The 18559-nt window shown below is 39.9% G+C and overlaps 1 protein-coding gene across 6 annotated transcripts in view; it reads left to right on the top strand.

The window, feature by feature from the left end:
* The window catches only part of CFAP52 (cilia and flagella associated protein 52), a 31127-nt gene that overhangs the window by 198 nt on the left and 12370 nt on the right, over positions 1-18559 (top strand). Inside the window, exons 2-8 of one of the 6 annotated variants that reach the window (XM_045199296.3) lie at positions 3024-3110; positions 3498-3630; positions 7138-7266; positions 9373-9472; positions 10308-10424; positions 13041-13141; positions 14721-14891. In XM_045199296.3, coding sequence (XP_045055231.2) covers positions 3024-3110; positions 3498-3630; positions 7138-7266; positions 9373-9472; positions 10308-10424; positions 13041-13141; positions 14721-14891 — 838 coding nt within the window. Of the gene's footprint in view, positions 1-2910; positions 3111-3493; positions 3631-7137; positions 7267-9372; positions 9473-10307; positions 10425-13040; positions 13142-14720; positions 14892-18559 lie in introns of all 6 variants that reach the window. The other 5 variants (XM_024565160.4, XM_045199298.3, XM_045199297.3 and 2 more) reach the window with 5 other exon arrangements.

The raw sequence follows: 18559 nt of genomic DNA, 5'->3' as shown, positions 1-18559 counted from the left end.
TCAGGGTCACTTCCTCGCTCAGTGTCTCAGTGAGCAGAATGGTTATTGCCAGCATCTAAAGGGACCAAATGCCTCTTCACCGGGCCCTGAGGATGAGTAAGGGTGGTTGTAACCCATCCCAGCTGATGTATTTATTTATAAGAAAGGGTTGGGAAGGTTACTTGTGCTTGAGCAACTGCTTCAGGGAATGATCTTTGTGCTCTAACCCGAAAGAAGGATTCTTATTGTAAGGACTTCACACCACTATAGCAATCGAAAAGGACGCCAGGGGGAGCTGTAGAAGGGAGACGCTTTGGTCAGAGGGGGCCTGGTTGTTCTGCTCAAATCCTTATTTATGACTGCCTATTATTTTGGACATTAAGGGGGGAAATGATGTTTGGGTTTTTTTTCTGAAGGGTAAAAACAAGCAATGAATTACATTTTAGAAAAGCGAACATTTTAAAAGCACATTGTGATGCCTGAAAGCTTTAAAATTGTAAAATTGTACTTACAGAACAATCAATGACCAAGATTTTAAGAGCATGGCTGGTGACTCTTATCTTCATTTTAACTTAACCATGTCTGACAGAAAGTGAACACTTAGTACATCTGAGATATTGGCCATCTTTAGAGCTGGTTCCACAATCATTGGTAAAGGAAGTGAGAGGCCTGCAGTCTGGGTGGAGGGTCACACTGGTGACCAGGGTAGATCCTCAAACAGAGACTCTGCAGCCCAATTCATGCTGTTTTGTAGAGTAAATGTAGGGCAAATTATATCCCAATCTCTTCCATGGTGATTAATTACTAATTATCTTGGCCTTTTAGAATGGCCCATATTAACTGTTTTTACCTTACTGGTTTTGTGACAATTTATATTCTCTCCTAGTGAAATATGCATGTATTTAGAATCACCGTATGCCAAGTAATATGCTATTCACTGAGAATACAAGGGCAATTGCAAGTATTTCTCTGGGCTATAGACCCAAAAGGGTATTAGTTTGGTTCTAGGCAACCATACTCGACATGGACACATTGTTTTCCAAAGCAATTTTATCAGTTTTTTCCCTCTGACCAAGCAGTGCATGAGTGTTCCCTTTGTTCCACATCATCTCTAACACTTGGTATTGTCAGTCTTTTTTAACCTTAGCCAGATGATAACTAATTTCGGATGTAATTTGCATTTCCTGATTACTTGTGAAGTTGCATATCTTTTGATATGTTTGTTGGCTCTTTTATTTTCTCCATCAGAAATTGCCTGTTCTACCCTTCGAACAGGCAATTTTTACTCATTTTTACAATGAGTAAAAATGTTCTGCTCATTTTTCTGTGGGGCAGTTTGTATTTGCTTTGTATATTCTGAATGTAATCCATACTTATATTTGCAAAAATAAATATATTTACATACATAGCAAATATCTCCTGGTTTGGCATTTTCTTTTCATTTTTTGGTAAAGATAAAATTTTGTCTTTACCAAACTATCATTTCTGTCTTTTGTCTTAGAAGTTTTTAATTTTAAGCATAACTGGATGCATATGTTGGCCTTTTGAGCTAGGATTTGCTCTTCTTATGATATGTTTAAGAAATCATTTCCTACAGCTTGTATATACATTGAGTCTTGTTTTTCACATTGAGATCCTTAAGCTACCTGGAATGTATTGTTTATGGGTGGTGTGAATTAGGATCTAATTTTACTTTTTCCATATGGATGGCCATGTGATTATTTATAAGGAGACTGCAATTAGAAAAAAATAAGTATGTATTTTAGTAGGAATAGATCACCCCAGGCACAAAACTTAGGATAATGAGAATTTACGGCATTAAAAAGGAACAAAGTGAAAGAAATCATCAGCTCAATAAATATATTTGACCATTTGAGCAAAAAAAAAATCTATTGAGCTACTGGGATCACACTATGCACCAAAATAAATTCCAGAAGGAGTTAAATGTAAAAGATGAATAAGACCAGAAGGCTATATTAATAAATATTTATGACTCTTTGGGGGGGTGGGAAATAGCAATAACAAAGATGTTAAAATATCCAGGAATAAACATAACGTGTGAGATCTTTCTGAAGAAAAATTGGAAATGCTACTGGGCAAGAGAGACATAAAAGAAGATTTCATGGAAAAACATACCCTGTTTTTAGAAAGGAGACATTATAAAAATTATCTTTCCTTAAATTACATATTTAATGCATCCCACTAAAAATGAATTTTAACAAGTCAAGCTGAAATTAAAGTTTATATTGTAAAATAAATATGAAGCACAGCTGAAAAGAGTCCTGACCAAAGATGAGTGATAAGGGAGGACTTGTGTCTGTTTCACATCAAAGCATATTACAAAGGAGTGTCAGTGTTGACATGGTTCTTGGCAAATATCTGGAAGGTGGCATCTCCCTGTGAGAGGTCCTGGGCTTCTTCAGTGTGCCTGGTGATTTAGACCTGAAACCAAAATTTTATCTTTACCCAACTTGCAGCCAGGGTAGTGAATTCCCACTTTCCCTATGCCCATGCACCCACGGGAGCCTACGCACCCACGGGCCGCACTCACGAGGGCAGACTGGCTGCTTGTGCTTCTTCTAGTCTTCCTGTGTGGGCCTTGCCGTTCAAAGCGAGGCTACTGGGCCAGCTGCAGCACCAGCAGCGCTTGGGGGCTCATCAGAAATGCGGAATCTCTGCCCCATCCCAGACCTAAAATCAGAACCTACATTTCAACCAGACTTCCTGGGGATTTCATGTCCATTAAAGTTGAAGAAGTCATATACTGTACTAAACTGACCTTGTCAGTGGAATAAAATTACCTGTCACCTCCGCCCCCTTATTTTAGTTGAACTAAGGCTTATTTCAAAAGTGTTCTCCTTTGTACACAACTTTGAAAAAATTACCAGTCATTTTTGTGCCTTACTATTACTTTTAATCTGTCTCGTTTAGGACATGTGCCCGCTGGTCTGAAATGCCATCCTGACCAGGAGCATCTGATTTACCCTCTGGGTTGCACAGTGCTCATTCAGGCAATAAATACTAAGGAACAGTATTTCCTGCAGGGTCACGGCAACAACGTCTCCTGCGTGACCGTCTCCCAGAGTGGAGTTTACATTGCCTCGGGACAAGTCACATTCATGGGCTTCAAGGTGAATAAACTGAAAGTAACTCATTGTGAACTGATTTAGAAGTGCCTGCCTAGCAAAACTGCCCCACTCTGGCTTAGCGCTGACTGTGCTTTTACCCCTCCTGTTCTTCCTCTTGACTTCTCTTTGACCTCGCTTTCAATCTATCAGGCTGAGAGTGGAGGAATCCGATGTTTTTACACCAGATGTTGCTGCTGGTGACTGATAAAGCTCAGGAACAAAAGCCACTGTTTAAAACCCTTTCCAGTTTGTTGCTGTCATGTTTGTAGAACCTGCTGTAATTTCTAGAAAAGTGACGTTATGGATCATTTTTCACTGGAAGGCGCAGCCCTCCCCTTAGTCCTTCAAAGCCTGCCTCTGATCTGACTGTATCATCTCTCCCCCAGGCAGATATCATTCTGTGGGATTATAAGAAAAGGGAGCTGATTGCTCGGCTGTCTCTTCACAAGGGCAAAATTGAAGATCTGGCCTTTTCACCGAATGATTTGTACTTGGTATCATTAGGAGGCCCGGATGATGGAAGGTAGGGAACTAATTAATGTGTTTACTTATTGTCCAGCGACATATTTCTAGTCGTGTCAAGTACCCTCTCCCCTCTAACATTCCCTGTTGGCTTGTCTACGTGTGTGTGTGTGTGTGTGTGTGTGAGAAAACCCATGAGGAAAATTTCATAGGACCGTGGTTCTCAACCCTGGCTGTGCATTGAAATCCACTGGGGGGCTTTAGAAAATTACTGATGCCCGGCTCCACCTTCAGAGAGTCTTTAAGAGTAACAAAAGCTTCCCACATGATTTTAATGCACATCTAAATTCTGAAAAAAAAAAAAAGAAAAAAAAAAGGACATCATCATCAGAAGCAGCATGAAAGACAACAGCTAACTTTTGTGAGTACTTACAATGTGACAGGCGGGTGCTGCGCTTTAACTGCATTATCTCATTTAAGCCTCACAACAACTCCATCAGGTGGGAAGCGGGAGGAACTAAATGAGCAACAGAAGCTACCAGCTGGTGAGCAGCAGAGCTGGGAGACAAACCCTGGCGGTGTGACTCCAGAGGTGGCCTTTTTAACTTGCCTCACCAAGACGTGATCTTTGCCCTCAAGGAACTCACAGAAGGCAGAGAATACACACAAATGAAATGGGGGTTGGGGGGGAGGGAGGTGGGGAGGAAGTATTTAAAAACATCATATCAGGAAGAACAATGAACATAGGACGTATGCCTTTGCAAATAGTCTGTAGAAGAAAAATAATAACGCCTGAGGTTTGTGTAGGGTTCAATACTTTGGTGCACCTTCACAGGTACTTTCCTGTTTGAGCTCCACAGGTTTATTATCAATGAAATTCATGTTTATGTGTAGTTATACGTGTATGTTGATAGTTCTTGATGGATACAAGTCCACAGAATTTGTATGAGATTTTCTCCTTTAATAGTTGTGCCCTTCCTATGTTGAATGGTCACACCTTCCCTGGGCCATCCCCATTTGGCTGTTTTTGATAAGAAATGTACCCAGAAATCATCTATTAATGTTCTTAGCTTAACTTAAAGCATTCATTCTCAACTTTGGGTGCACACTGGAATCACCCAAGGAAGTTTTAAAACTCCCGATGCCTGGGTCCCACCCCAGAGGTTCCTGGAGCTTGGCAATCAGGCCACTTCCACTTTTACCATCTTTCTGCCAGAAAGATGCCAAGACTAGGCTTCGGGGAGGAAAAATAATGGCCCCTTAATCAAGGTGAATCTGCAAAATTGTTCACTCTGTAATTTTAAGTTTGATTTTAGACTTTCTAAAATGTACTTGCAGAAAATTGGGGGATGTTGAGAAAAACATTCTGAAGAAAGTTTCTTTTCTAAAGAAAGAAAAACAAACCTTGCTGGACAAGAAAATGCCCATCCCTGAAGAGCCATGGTGGCGAGGAAGACAGGGTTCTGAGGGCTGCTTTTGGATAACCAGGGATCAGCCCCGGACTGTGGGAGGGGCCATCCTACCCTCACCACCAGGCTTCTGTGGGGGGAGGAGGAACAGAAGGGATGCTGGGAACTGTAGTAGGCATCTGACAGTTGGAGTGTGCGTGCATTTTCAAAATATTTTGCAAACTATTTATGAACCTTGTTTGCATTATTGTTACCATATATCAGTGTTGTAATGCAGCTTTTTGATTGACTTTATATCAAGGATATATTCCGTGTGTACAGGTGGATGTGTACGTACCTCATTCTTTGCAATGACTGCATAGTATTCCTTGTACAGATGTGCTGGAATTTATCCAGCTAATTCTCTTTCTGTGTAAGTGACTTTTACCTATTTTTAAATTCTAAACTTGTTTTTGAACAATTAAAGCTCTACTTGTCCATGGTTTATAAAGAAAGTGTGTCACCCTGCTATGCAGATGGGTTCAAAATCCGTACTCCCTCCACCGTGAAGGGCTTTCCTTGCCAGAGGCACTTGGATTCTTTTTTTACAGCACTCCTGAGATATATTTCACATGCGATAAAATTCATCCACTTAAGGAATACAGTCGAGTGGTTTTAGTATGGTGGTTAGTTGAGTGGGGTTTTGGTGGGGTTTTTTTGCTAGAATACTTCCAAGGAAATTCTTTACATGCTATGTTGTGTAGCCATCAGTACCATTCATTTTAGAACATTGTCAACACCCCCAAAAGAAACCCCATGCCCATTAGCAGTCACCCCTCATTCCTACTCGACCAGCACCATCCCAGCCCCAGGCAACCACAAATCTACTTTCTGTCTCTATATGTTTGCCTGCTCTGGATGTTTAGAATATATGGAGTCATATAGTATGTGATCTTTTGTGACTGATTTCTTTTATTAAGCATAATGTTTCCAAGGTTCATCCATATTATGGATATATCAGTACTTCATTATCTTCTGTTGTCAAATAATATTCCATTGTATGGATATACCACTTTTTCTTTATCCATTCATCAGCTGATGGGTTTGGGGGTCTTTTCTGCTCTTAGGCTATTATCCACAATGCTGCTATGAACATTCATGTATAAGATTTTGTATGTATGCATCTTTTCATTTTTCTTGGGTGTAAGGTACTTGGTTTTAAGAGGGTTTTCTTTTTTTTTGGTTCACCTGGTTATCAGTATACATTTTTAAGTGATATGTCTCTTGACTTTTCCACCTTAGATGGTATCTATAAATTTCTTACTAAGGAAAAAATGTATGGCTCTTATACTATCTCCTGCCTCCCCATTCTTGGGGAGCTTGATTATACCTTGATTTTAGATTACCTGTGATAACACATTCTATGTGTAGAAAATTTGGGAAATATAAGTAGGCATAATTTTACATTAACAAGTTTTGCAACATTTGTATTCTATTTCTTTAATACTTTGATTCAGATGTTTAATGTAATACCCTCTCCCTAGCATTTTTACTATTATCATCCAACACTATGAAATTTAGGACTGAGATGTATGATTACACCCAGAAAGAAGGAAATGGAACCGAAAGCTGTGCCGCTCAAGGAGGGGCCCCAAGACCAGTGGCATCAGCATCACCTGGGACTTTTGAGAAAAGCAAATTCTCAGGCCCCACCCAGACCTTCTGAATGAGAAGCTCCAGGGTGGGTCCCAGTGGCCTCTTTTTCAACAAGCCCTACAAATGATTCTGATTCACGTTCAATTTTGAGAATACTGCCTTAAGTTGTCGTCTTTCCTGCTTTTTCTTTTTCTGGAATACTTCCCCAGGGAAATTTTTTTACATGATATAAATGAGAGCTAAGCTTTTCTGTCCTGAGTGTCTGAAGAAATGTCTTTATTTTAGCGTCAGCCTTGATTGATGCACTCACTGGTTTCTAGCCTCATAATCATTTTCCTTCAAAAATTCCTGTGTCACTCATTTGTCTTCTCATGTCCAGTGTGACTGAGGCAATGTCAATGTCATTCTTTTATTCCCTGGTAAGTAACCTGTATTCTTCTTTCTTCCTAAAACTACCAAAAGAACTGTTTCTTCTTTTGAAAGCCTGTCTTCCCCTGACTGTCTTGCCCCTCTCTCTTTGGCAGTGTCGTGGTGTGGAGCATAGCCAAGAGGGACGCCATCTGTGGCAGCCCAGCGGCCGGCCTCAACGTTGGGAACGCCACCACCGTGACCTTCTCCGGCTGCCGCGATGAGATGTTCGTCACTGCCGGGAAGTACGTGTCAGCGGTCAGGGTTTCTGAATCCATAACCCACTTCATTTGCTTATGCAGATAACAGGGTCATTCCAATTTGGGGGAACATGTTTTCAATCCTGAAAACATATCTTACAGTTTTTTAAATATGGTTACTTGAAAATTCTGTGCTTCCTACTGAAAATGTTCTGCTCGTCTGCTAAATTCATTTTAGGTTCTGGTCTGTTTGTTACTGATAACATGTTACCCACCGTGCGGGCTCCCAGAGTATTTTGCACAATTGCACAGATTCACTTACTGGTTGTTTCTTGCCACCTGCTCTTGATTTAGGGTTCATGAAATGACAGTTTGAGAATGAACCGTTCCAGGAAGTTTCAAGCATTTGACTCTTAGCCACATGAGAGATCATTTCCAGCAGAGGACCAAGCTTAGGGCCTGAACAGAGGCCAGCATCTGCTTAACAGGAAAAATTAACTTAAAGATTCACCCCAATCAGAGGCCTGTTTGGAGTCTGAGGTGAAGATTAAACCTATGTAAAATCATCCCATTTTATGTAACATATCAGTCCAAAGGTCAGAAATCTGTGAATGTGGGCTTGAAGTGTGTGTTGGCTGGAGCTCTCCTTTTCAGCCCATCTGTGGTTTCCCATCTGTGGGGGGCGCACACTGTCGTTACCCGCCCAGCCAGAGTCAGGCCTGTGTGCCGCTCTGCCTCTGTACTGTTTCCTGCCCCCTCCTGGCGCTTGCAGCACGCATTTGTCCCCTGGACAATTATGAGAAGGATACATTCGGAGGCCAGGACACTAACTGGCTGGTGTGAAAACCAGCCCCCAAGGAGCAAATCTTATTAGGACACACTCCGACCCTAAAGCCGCTGCTCCTGTCCTCCCCTGTCTCAGAGGCCACCGGCGCCCACGAAGCTCCTCAGCTCCTTCCAGGTTTGCGGAGTTGTTCCACGAAGCTTTTGTGTTAGGCGGTCTCTCTGCTGCTCGGCAGCTGCCTCAGCAGTGGGCATCAACCGATCTGACATCTGAGGCTGTTTCTCCAGGACCCAAAACTTGAATTGAAGCCAAAACAATTTCTTTTAGGACAGTCTCTGATCTAGGTCTGCTTTAAATTCATCTGACGCTGATAACTGAGAAAAAGTACTCTTAAGTAAGATTTTCAGTATGGCACCGTACACTGTGGTTCTCCATGATGGTCCCAATTTCAGGTGTTCCATTATATTGTCCCCTAGAGATACCCTGCAAATTCCAAATGACAGTTACCAGGAAGGCCATGGAGAAGCTAATTGTTTTTAGTTTAGAAAGTACATTTAAAATACTCATTGAACACTTAACTATGTGCATTACTCTAGGGGCTAAAGGAAAAGAAAAACTGAACTCGATCAATATATTTTTAATATTTTCTGTCTTAGGCTATTAGCTAAAGTCTTTGTGATGTTAACCATGATATATTTATACAATTATTAACTCAGTAACTCAACATATAATAATTAAATATCACCACTATGGCAAATATTGTGTTAAATGCTGATTTTTTTCCTTTTTAAATGAATTTATTGGGGTGACAAGATGATACAGGTTTCAGGTGCACAATTCTACAACACATACATCATCTGTACACTGTATTGTGTGTTCACCACCCCTAGGCTCTGATTTTGTTGGACTTGTTGTTGCTTAGTCTCATTTCTCCTTCTTTGAGGATGAGATTCTCCATAATGAAGTCCTTCCCTTTAAAAAATTTCCTCACAAATCAAAACATTGAAAGAAACATACCTAATGAACTCTGGTTTGCTCTTCATTTGTTTCCTTGCTTGTCTGTACGTCTCTCTATTTTCATTCTAGTGGGTAGAGTGTGTGCTTCCCAGTGAGAGAGCCGGAGGGAATCTTGGTCTGGTGTTAGCGGGCTCTGCCTTTTCTCATTGGGAGAGTTGGGGCATCATAAAACCTCCCCTGCAGGGTGGGTGTGAGGACCAAACGGAAGATCTTAGGTGGAGCACTAGGCTATAACAAACCCTCAAATACATCTAGTTCTCTTCTCTTCAGCTTCAAGAAATACAGACGACAGAGGACATGAAGTGGTTGGAGGGTGGGTACTCATTTGACTGTGAATTTCTCTTCTATAGTGGGACAATTCGAGTGTGGGAACTGGATCTCCCAAATAGAAAAATCTGGCCCACTGAGTGCCAAACAGGACAGATGAAAAGAATAGTCATGAGTATTACGGCAAGTATTACTTTGTGTTATTTTAAGTAACTGTTAGTACCAGTTCCTGTTAACAGTGCTGACCAAGGTGTGTGTGTTCTGTGTATATGTACATTGGGCCTGGGGTGGGTGGGTGAGGTCTGGACTTAAGAAATGTCAATTGAGGAGGCACAGGTGAGGGAGAGTCTCCCTTCTGGAGCTCCTTTTAGAAGGCGGGGAGTCACTAGACACAACTCTGGGTAGGCCCTGTGTTACTGGGACCTGGGCTGCCACCTGGAGGGAAGCAGGATAGCAGAAGGCACATCCCCATGCTGCTCATGTTATTTCTGCCACTGGAGATAAAGTTTCTAACAATGAAACTCATTGAAATGCAGCCTTTCCATAAAGAGGAGCTATTCATATGTTTTAATTGTGGATTCACACACGTAGACATGTAACCCCACCTCCTTTGACATGTGCCTCTTGTCTAATGCAAAGTCATTTCATGAAATAGGCTTTGGAAAATATGAGATGAAGCAAATGCATATTCTCCTTGGAGAAGTACAACTTCCTCCAAGGAGTCCTTAGGAGGAGTCTCAGGGGTTGGAGCCAGCAGGGCCTGCCCACTAACATCAGACACAAATGGACTTCCAGTGAAATGCACAGGCTAAATGGAGTCTAATATTTCCTCCCGCTCTGAGCCTGGCCTCGAGCTTTTCTTGCCCACCTTTAGGTCTGAGAAAACAGAAGTGGCCACATCCACCTGCGTAGGTCTTCCTGGTGTCTCAGAGGAAACTCATTCCATCCCTGAGTGAGGCTCGTGGGCCTCACTGGAGAAACCCAGGTCTTCAGGTTTCTTTTTCTCTCTGACTCCCAGATGGCCAGTGATGACAGCTTTTTCTACCTTGGCACCACAACTGGAGATATTCTAAAAATGAACCCTAGGACTAAACTGCTGGCAGACGCTGGGCCTGTGAAGGACAAATTCAGTCTGGTGAGTAGAGACCATCAAAGTCTGCTCCACTTTGCTGTTTTCTAGTGATTTCTTCCCTTCGCTGCCAGCACAGACTCTATGGGAAAAAGAAAAACTCTGTGATGTACCTAAGGTCACGCCTAACCTTGCTAGACGCATTGGCTAGTTCTCTAAGCCCTCACCTCTGGTTTATATTCAGGGCAAAGGTAATCCTGGGTGACCTCAATTAGGGATCAAAACCACACCTTTTTCACATCTTCAAAGCACAGGGCCAGTGGCTTTGTGATTTGTAACCACACTGATCCCAGCATTTGGGCAGCCCTGCTGCCGTGTACAAGAGAAGCGTGTTCTTTGATCTATAAAATTACACGGACATATAATTTTTTCCTAATCTAATAACTAGATCTTAGATTTCAGCCTTGGCCAGCATTATAAGTCATAAGAAGACCTAGAAATTGATTGTTTATATTTGTAGAATTCCTAACAATTCTGGTTAAAAGTCCAGTGAAAGCCTTTGATATTTAACCAAAATAAAAAGCCTACAATTAAAGGATGATTTTACAGAGTGAATGCCGCTCTTCCCAGTGCCCTAGAAAGTTACAGGGGCTCCTTCTACTCAAATGAATGTGAAAGCCCGTGCACCTGCCTGTCATGTCTGATAATGGAACAGACGGTTCTAACTGAGCTTAGATACCTTCCAAATAGCAAGAAGCTTTACAATGTAGCACTGTGTTCCTGGGAACGTGTCAGAGTTTTCTTAATCACATAATCATCTAATATCCCAGCTTTTAAGGAGATGCATTAGAATGGGAAAAGCCATAATATTAGTGGATAAGGGTTTAGAAATAATCCCACAGGAGATTGAGATGAGATCAATGTCTTTCAAGTTATTTTAGGAGAGGGATTCCAGAATATTAAGCAGCTGAAGGCAAAGCAGATCAGGCCAAAGGAGGAGCCCTGCCAGTTCTGACTCCTGAGACAGCCCCCAAAGCTCCACAAAACACCATGTGAAAACTGCTGGGTATTTTTGCCTCCCAGCACTTGGGATCTACATGCCTCCCCAGGAAAGATGCTGTTCCTCAAGCCCTTGTCACTTAAGTGCTATCCACAGAGGCACCAGGAATGCTTTGGCTGCTAACCATGCAGGTGTGACGGTAAATTCCACAAAGCAGCGATTCCGATATGCCTGTTACACAACTGGGCGGAAGTCATTCCCGTGGGACGAAGGGATAGGAGGTACCACTGGAGAATTTGGTTGGAATACCAAGTGATTGTGATACCCATTTGAAATTCTGCTTAAATGTTTGCCCGACAGTTAAAAAGGTAAAGAATTAAAATGGCTTCTAGTGGATCTGTTAGGCATACAGCACTGAAATGAAGAAGATGATTATAGCAATGACAACACTGAAGATGGTACATGCTCAGTAAATGTTTGTGTGGCAGGCAGACATGGAGCAAACACTTCCCTTGCATTGTCTCATTTGATCTCACCACAGTCTGATGAGATGGGTCCCCTTTTTCTCCCTGCTTTACGGATGAGGAAACAGAGGCACGTACCATTTAAGATCTCATGGCTGACAAGTAGTGGAACTGAGATACAAACCTAGGCAGACTAGCTCCAGAACATGTGCGTTTGAACAGTATCATCTACAGTCTCAAAGTGTACCTAGAAATTACGAATATGTCACTTTGAGGCTCTGTTGAATTCTTTATCCTGTACTTCCCCAAGTCCCCGAGCAAATGCTAAAAATATTTATGAGGGCTGGCTGTCTCTTCATGGGCCAGGCACCACCCTGTTGTCCTGGTGTGGCGCTTTTAGAGTTGGGGCCAGGGGGAACAAATAATTCTGGTTTGTGCCTTCATATCCCTGAGTATTGGTTTCTCTTCTGGAACATTATGAAATGACTTTTGAGCCAAAACAGGCAAAATTCAATTTAATGTAACTTGGAAGGACATAATATTTGTTTCATAATATTCAAACTTGATTAAGACACAAGCCCATACAGAAATTAGCTACATTATTACAGAAAGCTTTAAAATGAAATGCTGGTCATGCACATTTTTAAGTTAGAACTTCATCGTGGGAGCTGTAAAATGGCCATCACACCTCCCCCAAATTTGAAGAGGACTTGAATTCAAATGTTTTGTATTATTTGTAAGATTATGTACTGTGTGCTTTAGTTCAGAAAATATAGTCACCAAACAATAAGGAGTCTTGTGCTTTTCTGGATGTCGAATATGGTCTCTTTGTATGATAAGAATTAAGTGAAAACGGTGCCAACTGGGGCATAAACATTGCTCTGGCTGCGCTTGTGCCTTCTGCTCTCTCCTTCGTTTGAGTGAATATGAAGTGTTCCTTTTTAACGTATTCGGAACGCACAGGCGAAAGGGAGGACTCCTGGTGAAGTGTGTTTGCTCCTTGCAGGACCGGGAGCACTACTTCCAACTGGAGCTCACTGCCGGTCCCGAGCCCTCCGGCCGGCGCCGGAGTGCACCACAGGCAGCAGCTGCGTGCGCTTCATCCACACCATGCAGGGCAGCGCTGACAGGGCCTTGGACGTGCCCACCGTGTCAGGTCCCCCATTGGTTCTTCACGACAAAACCAGCTGGCCTCCTTAATGCTCTTTCTCCCCCTAGGGAGTGTCAGCTATCAAGTGCCTGAAGATGGGGGGGCTGTTGGTGGGCTCAGGAGCTGGATTGCTGGTCTTCTGTAAAAGCCCCAGCTACAAACCTATCAAGTAAGTTCTACATCGTTGGGATGGGGAGAGACCCGCCAGGGGGAGGTTTGCTGAAAGCCTGCAACTAAGTGACATTGGCAAAGTGATATTTGGCTAAGGAATTTCATCTTGCTGTTAAAATGAGTAATTAGAATCACAATAGATGGTGGTTTCTTTGCCAATAATACAAGACAATGGCCTATGTTGAATCAAACCAAAGTAGTTCACTATTACCCAGGGAAGTACTTGTCTTCTAATAAACACATGTTTTTATTTAGCTGATACATCAAGCCCTGACAGAGGAAATACGCTGTTCTGAACTTACTCAACAAGGAACCTCAAATTTCAAACTTTCATAATTGGTTTATTCAATGAAATTTATTGTGCAATGGGTACCAATTATGTACCCATTAACTACTAGTTAATGCATTTGAATACAAGTTTTAAAACAATAACCAATATTCGCCAGCCATTTCTGTGTACCATTTACTATATTCTTCATAGCTTTTCATCGCTGTGTACAAGACACTGTACTTTTCATGGCTTTTCTAATTAAAATGAAATGAAATAAAACTTTCTACATTGTTATGAATAAGTAGTTCAGTGAAGGAGCTGGAATATGACTTGGGGTCTACCCTTCCTTCCTTTACTGCCTTATGTCCCACCAACACATAAATCTCTGTAAAATACTGCATTTCCTGGGCTGGTTCTTTGCCCAAGAGCCCCCATTGAATTCTTAGTGTCAATACTAAATTGGTTGCAGAGAAGGTTGGGTTTCTAGGCCCTCATTTATTTATATATTCTTTTTTTTAAGTTCATACTCATTAAACACTTGGGGAGCAGGGGGGAATTTGGAAAGTGGAAGAAGATAAAATAATCCCTGAAAGTTCTGATGAAGATACCCACGATTAACACTTTATTTCTTCTTGTCTGTTATTCATATAATTTTTAAAATAATTGTACTTATTATGTGTATAATGTTTTATATTCTGTTTTTTACTTAATGCAAACAGCATAAACATTTTTAATATTACTATATAATATTTTTAAATTATTGTGGGGATATAGATATATATTCCATAATCTTTTAAAGATGATTTTAATGGCTAAGCAAATATTCTCTGTAGTTGCTGTCTCATAGGTCATTTAACCATTTCATTACAACTGCACGGTTAGGCTGCTTCCAACTTTTCACTCTTTTCAATAAGGTTGTGGTAACATCCTTTGACATAAAGGTTCTTTTCCGCTGGTGCTAGGGTTATTTCCCAGGGATGGAACTCATGAAGTGTTTCATTGCCATGGCCTGTTGTGCCCACATGCCTGCCTGGAACATTCCCTCTGTTCAAATCCTACCGTGTTGCACAACCCACTGCAGACTGTGTCTCACTGATAAAGATTTCCTTTTGGAACCTACACTTGCCTCCTGCTTTGTGACCAAGGGTACCCCAGTATTGTACCTCCTGCCTTTCCAACCGTGTCACCTCCTCGAATGCATTTCCCAGGTCATGTGCCTGACTTGTGCCCTCTGTGATACTTCAGATGGTTAATAAATAATTGTTGATTAAGTGAATCTACTTTACCTTTTTGCTTCTTTTTAAAGGAAAATCCAGTTAGAAGGTGGTATCACTTCTATCACGCTTCGAGGGGAAGGACACCAGTTTTTTGTAGGAACAGAGGAATCACACATTTATTGTGTCAACTTCACAGATTTCAAAGAGACTCTCATATTGACTTGTCACTTTGAAGCTGTACAGGACATTGTCTTTCCATTGTAAGTAGAATATGAAAATATTTTTCACCCCTAAAAACAATAAGAATATGGAGATTTGGTGCAGTGTGCAAGGAAATTTAATTTTATTAATGCATTTTACTATCTATTAACATAATAAATCATAATAGATTATGATTTTTTCCTTAAATTTTTCTATCATGGTGAATTATTTTAATATATTTTTCTATGGCCTTCACCACACAACTACATTAGGTTTTACAATTCAAATTTAGACTTATTTAGAATGTTAGCTTTTCTATTAAATGCATCACGAAAAGGATAAATAGACTGGCAAATCTTTTCTACACTTCCCTAGCTCTATGTGGAAAAAGCGTAGCAGTGCCTTTTCCCAACTTCTTTCAAGTCATTTGTTTTGCATCTCTTGAGTCTTCTGCACACTTGGTGCCGGTGAGCGTGAAAGGCCTTCTGCATCTGGTTGCAGTATTTCTTGTTGAATTTCACACAAAACAAGTGAAACAGCCATCAGCAGTTTTGATATCAAAAAGAGCTTCTGTCATAGTTTGCCACTGTTTGATATTGAAACATATTTTGTCTTCAGTGAGATTCATTCTTTGAAGCTGGTCAGTTTTTGCTCTGAACTTCCTCCGTATAGAGCTTGAATTTACAAAATTCACAACTGTTGTTCTACAGGTAGCCGGACTCAGTTTGAAAACTCTACCCTTGAGATCCAGGAAATGTAGTTTTGGCTCCCTGAGTCCTTGTGGTTAGGTTTTCCCAAATATTAGTGATAGTGAAAATGGCTGCAGCTTCCCATTAGGTGAATCTTTTTTGAAAATTGATTGACCATTTCCTTTTTGTCTCACTTTTCACCTCCTTTTTCTAAGGAGCTTCCTATAAAATTATTTGGTTTGGGTGCTTTATGTAAAAGTAGATTTTCAACTATCTTTTTAAATTCTCATATGGTTATTCAGGTTTTGTAACTCTTCTTTTACTTACCTTTCTTTTTGAAAAGAAGCTTTTTAGAAATATAATTTATGTTCCGTAAAGTTCACACATTTAGAGCATACAATTCAATGTTTTGGGGCATGTTTACAGAGCTGTGGAACCATTACTGTGATCTAATTTTAGTACATTTCATTATTTTGAAAAGAAGCCTACTACTAGTCACTAGCCAATTCTCTTTTGTCCCCTCCCTCCTGCTGAGTTGCAGAGACAGCTGAGCTAGAGGAAGAACATGGAGTACCTGTATGTGGTGGCCCAGACTGCATTCTTCTTCTACTTGCTAATTTAGTTGTGTTAATGTACTTGGTTTTCAGCTGCTGTTACTTTGCATACCAAAGCATTAATATGCTGGGAGAGAGCATGCACAAATAAATATTGCTGTGACTTCTGCAATATTCTGCTATCATTTGCCTATTTATCAATTGTATGTCTTTTCCAACTCCTTATTTTTAACCTATTTGTATTGTTTCATTTTAGATAAGTCTTGTTCTTCCAAAGAATTTAATCCATTCATATTTATTACTATCTAATAAGTTTATAAACATTTTCTATTTAACGTGTTTCCTTTTTTTCCTTTCCTTGTCTTTTGTTGTTAGGGGTCACATTTTATTTGGTCCAGTCTTCCCCTCCCCCACTGCAGGTAACTAGGAAATTATTCATTTCATTTTCATTCATTTAGAGGTTACCCTTGAATTTTTAACATGCATATTTGAGCTTTTTTTTGTCAAAGACTTCAGTTAACCAACATTGATACTCTATTTTCCAAAGTAACAAGAGTCTCAATATATTTTATTTTCCTCTTCACCTTTCTCCTATCACATTTCATGCTAAAATTATTTAGAATTATAAACCAGATTATATTATTATTGTTTTTGCAATTAATTATATTTAACTATGAATTTTGTTCTTTGCTTTTATCACTCTCTTTTTTTCATGCATCTTCCTCTTTGATTTTTTTTTTTTGTAATTTTTTTCAGAGGCAGTTTGTGTATAGAATATTTGGTCTTATATATTTATATCATGAATATATCTTTGTTTAACCCTCAGACTTGAGTGATCATTTGGCTAGGTATAAGAGGGATTTTAGTGAACTTTCTAATGAAGTATAACTTACATATGGAAAGCACATAAATTATGAGTAATCATGAAATATCACACCTATATGACTACCACCCAAGCCAAGCAATAGAACATTTGCAATATCCCAAAACACCCCTCCCAATTACTACCCTCATACTCTTCCTTAAAGATAATCACTACCTGAACTTCTAGTCCCATAGATTACTTTTATCTACTTTTGAACTTTATGTAAATGGAATAATTCAGTATGTACTTTAAAAGTCATTTTTTTCTCTATGGAAGCTTTTAATGTTGTCAATGTCATCCAGATCGTCTTATCCTTAGTGATTTTTTGTCTAGTTGTTTTATCAGTTACTGTGAGAAATGTATTAAATTCTCAAGCAAAAGCCCTGGCTGGTGTGGCTCACTGGACTGAGTGCCAGCCTGTGAACCAGAGGGTTGCTGGTTCGGTTCCCATGTCAGGGCACATGCCTGGGTTGTGGGCCAGGTCCCCAGTAGGGGGCATGTGAGAGGCAACCACGCATTGATGTTTTTCTCCCTTTCTTTCTCCCTTAACCTCTCTAAAAATAAGTAAATAAAATCTTTAACAAAAATTCTCAAGCAATGAATGTAGATTTCTCTCTTTAGTCATTGCTTTTTTTATCCAGTCTAATAATCTCTTTTTATTTAAAATATTTAGTCCATTTACATTTAATGTAACTTTTGATACAGTTGTATTAAATCTTTTATTTTGTTATTTGTTTTCTTTTGTTCCCACTGTTCTTTGTTCTTCTATTACTTCTTTCTGTCCACATTTTGTTTAAATTAGATATTGTTAGCATTCTATTTTGATTGTTCTATTGGCTTTCTACCTATATATGTTTGCATTAATTTTTAGTGGTTGCTCTGAGAATGACAATATACATCTTTAATATACCACAGTCTGCTTAGAGTTAATGTTAGATACTTCAAGTAAAATACAGTATAAAACTTTGCAACACCCACTTTTATCCTTAGTATTATTGTTTTCATGTATACCTATTATATGTTATAAACCCATCAATATAATATTTATAATTTTTGCTTAAACAGCCATAAATATTTTTCAAAAATTTAATTAATTAAGCATTTCTGATGCTCTTTATTCTTTCTTAAATATCTACATTATCATTTGGTGTTGTTTCCTTTCAGTCTATAGAATTTTGTTTAGCATTTTAAAAGATGTATCGGTCTCTGAGGAAGAACTCCCTCAGCTTTGTTTCTTACTGATTTGTAACATACATATCTACAGCCACTCTATTTCTGTCATCTCTATTTCTACACTCATGAGATTTTAGATGTTAGGGAGGAAGCATATGGTCCTAGTGTACCATCTCGATCCAATCAGTCTGGTTATTTCTGGAACTTAACATTTCAGATCCTAAACTGCGGACACTCTGCTACTTGAATGGCTCATTTTGGACTAGACTTGGACCCTGAGGAAGTGGACTGTTTATCAAGGGTAGAGAGAGTCTGGAAAGTTCTCTAGGTGTATTTATTCTATGATATTTGATTTTCACAAAGGGTCCATGCATCTCCTTAAGAGCTCACTTTCCCAAAGGAGAAGCTCATTCACTGAAGGTTGTGTCCAATATAAAACTTCTCTT

The sequence above is a fragment of the Desmodus rotundus genome, chromosome 9, assembly GCF_022682495.2.
Source record: "Desmodus rotundus isolate HL8 chromosome 9, HLdesRot8A.1, whole genome shotgun sequence".
NCBI classification, from domain to species: Eukaryota; Metazoa; Chordata; class Mammalia; order Chiroptera; family Phyllostomidae; genus Desmodus; species Desmodus rotundus.
Note: the sequence above shows the minus strand (reverse complement) of the source record. Positions and strands in the feature narration are given on the sequence as shown.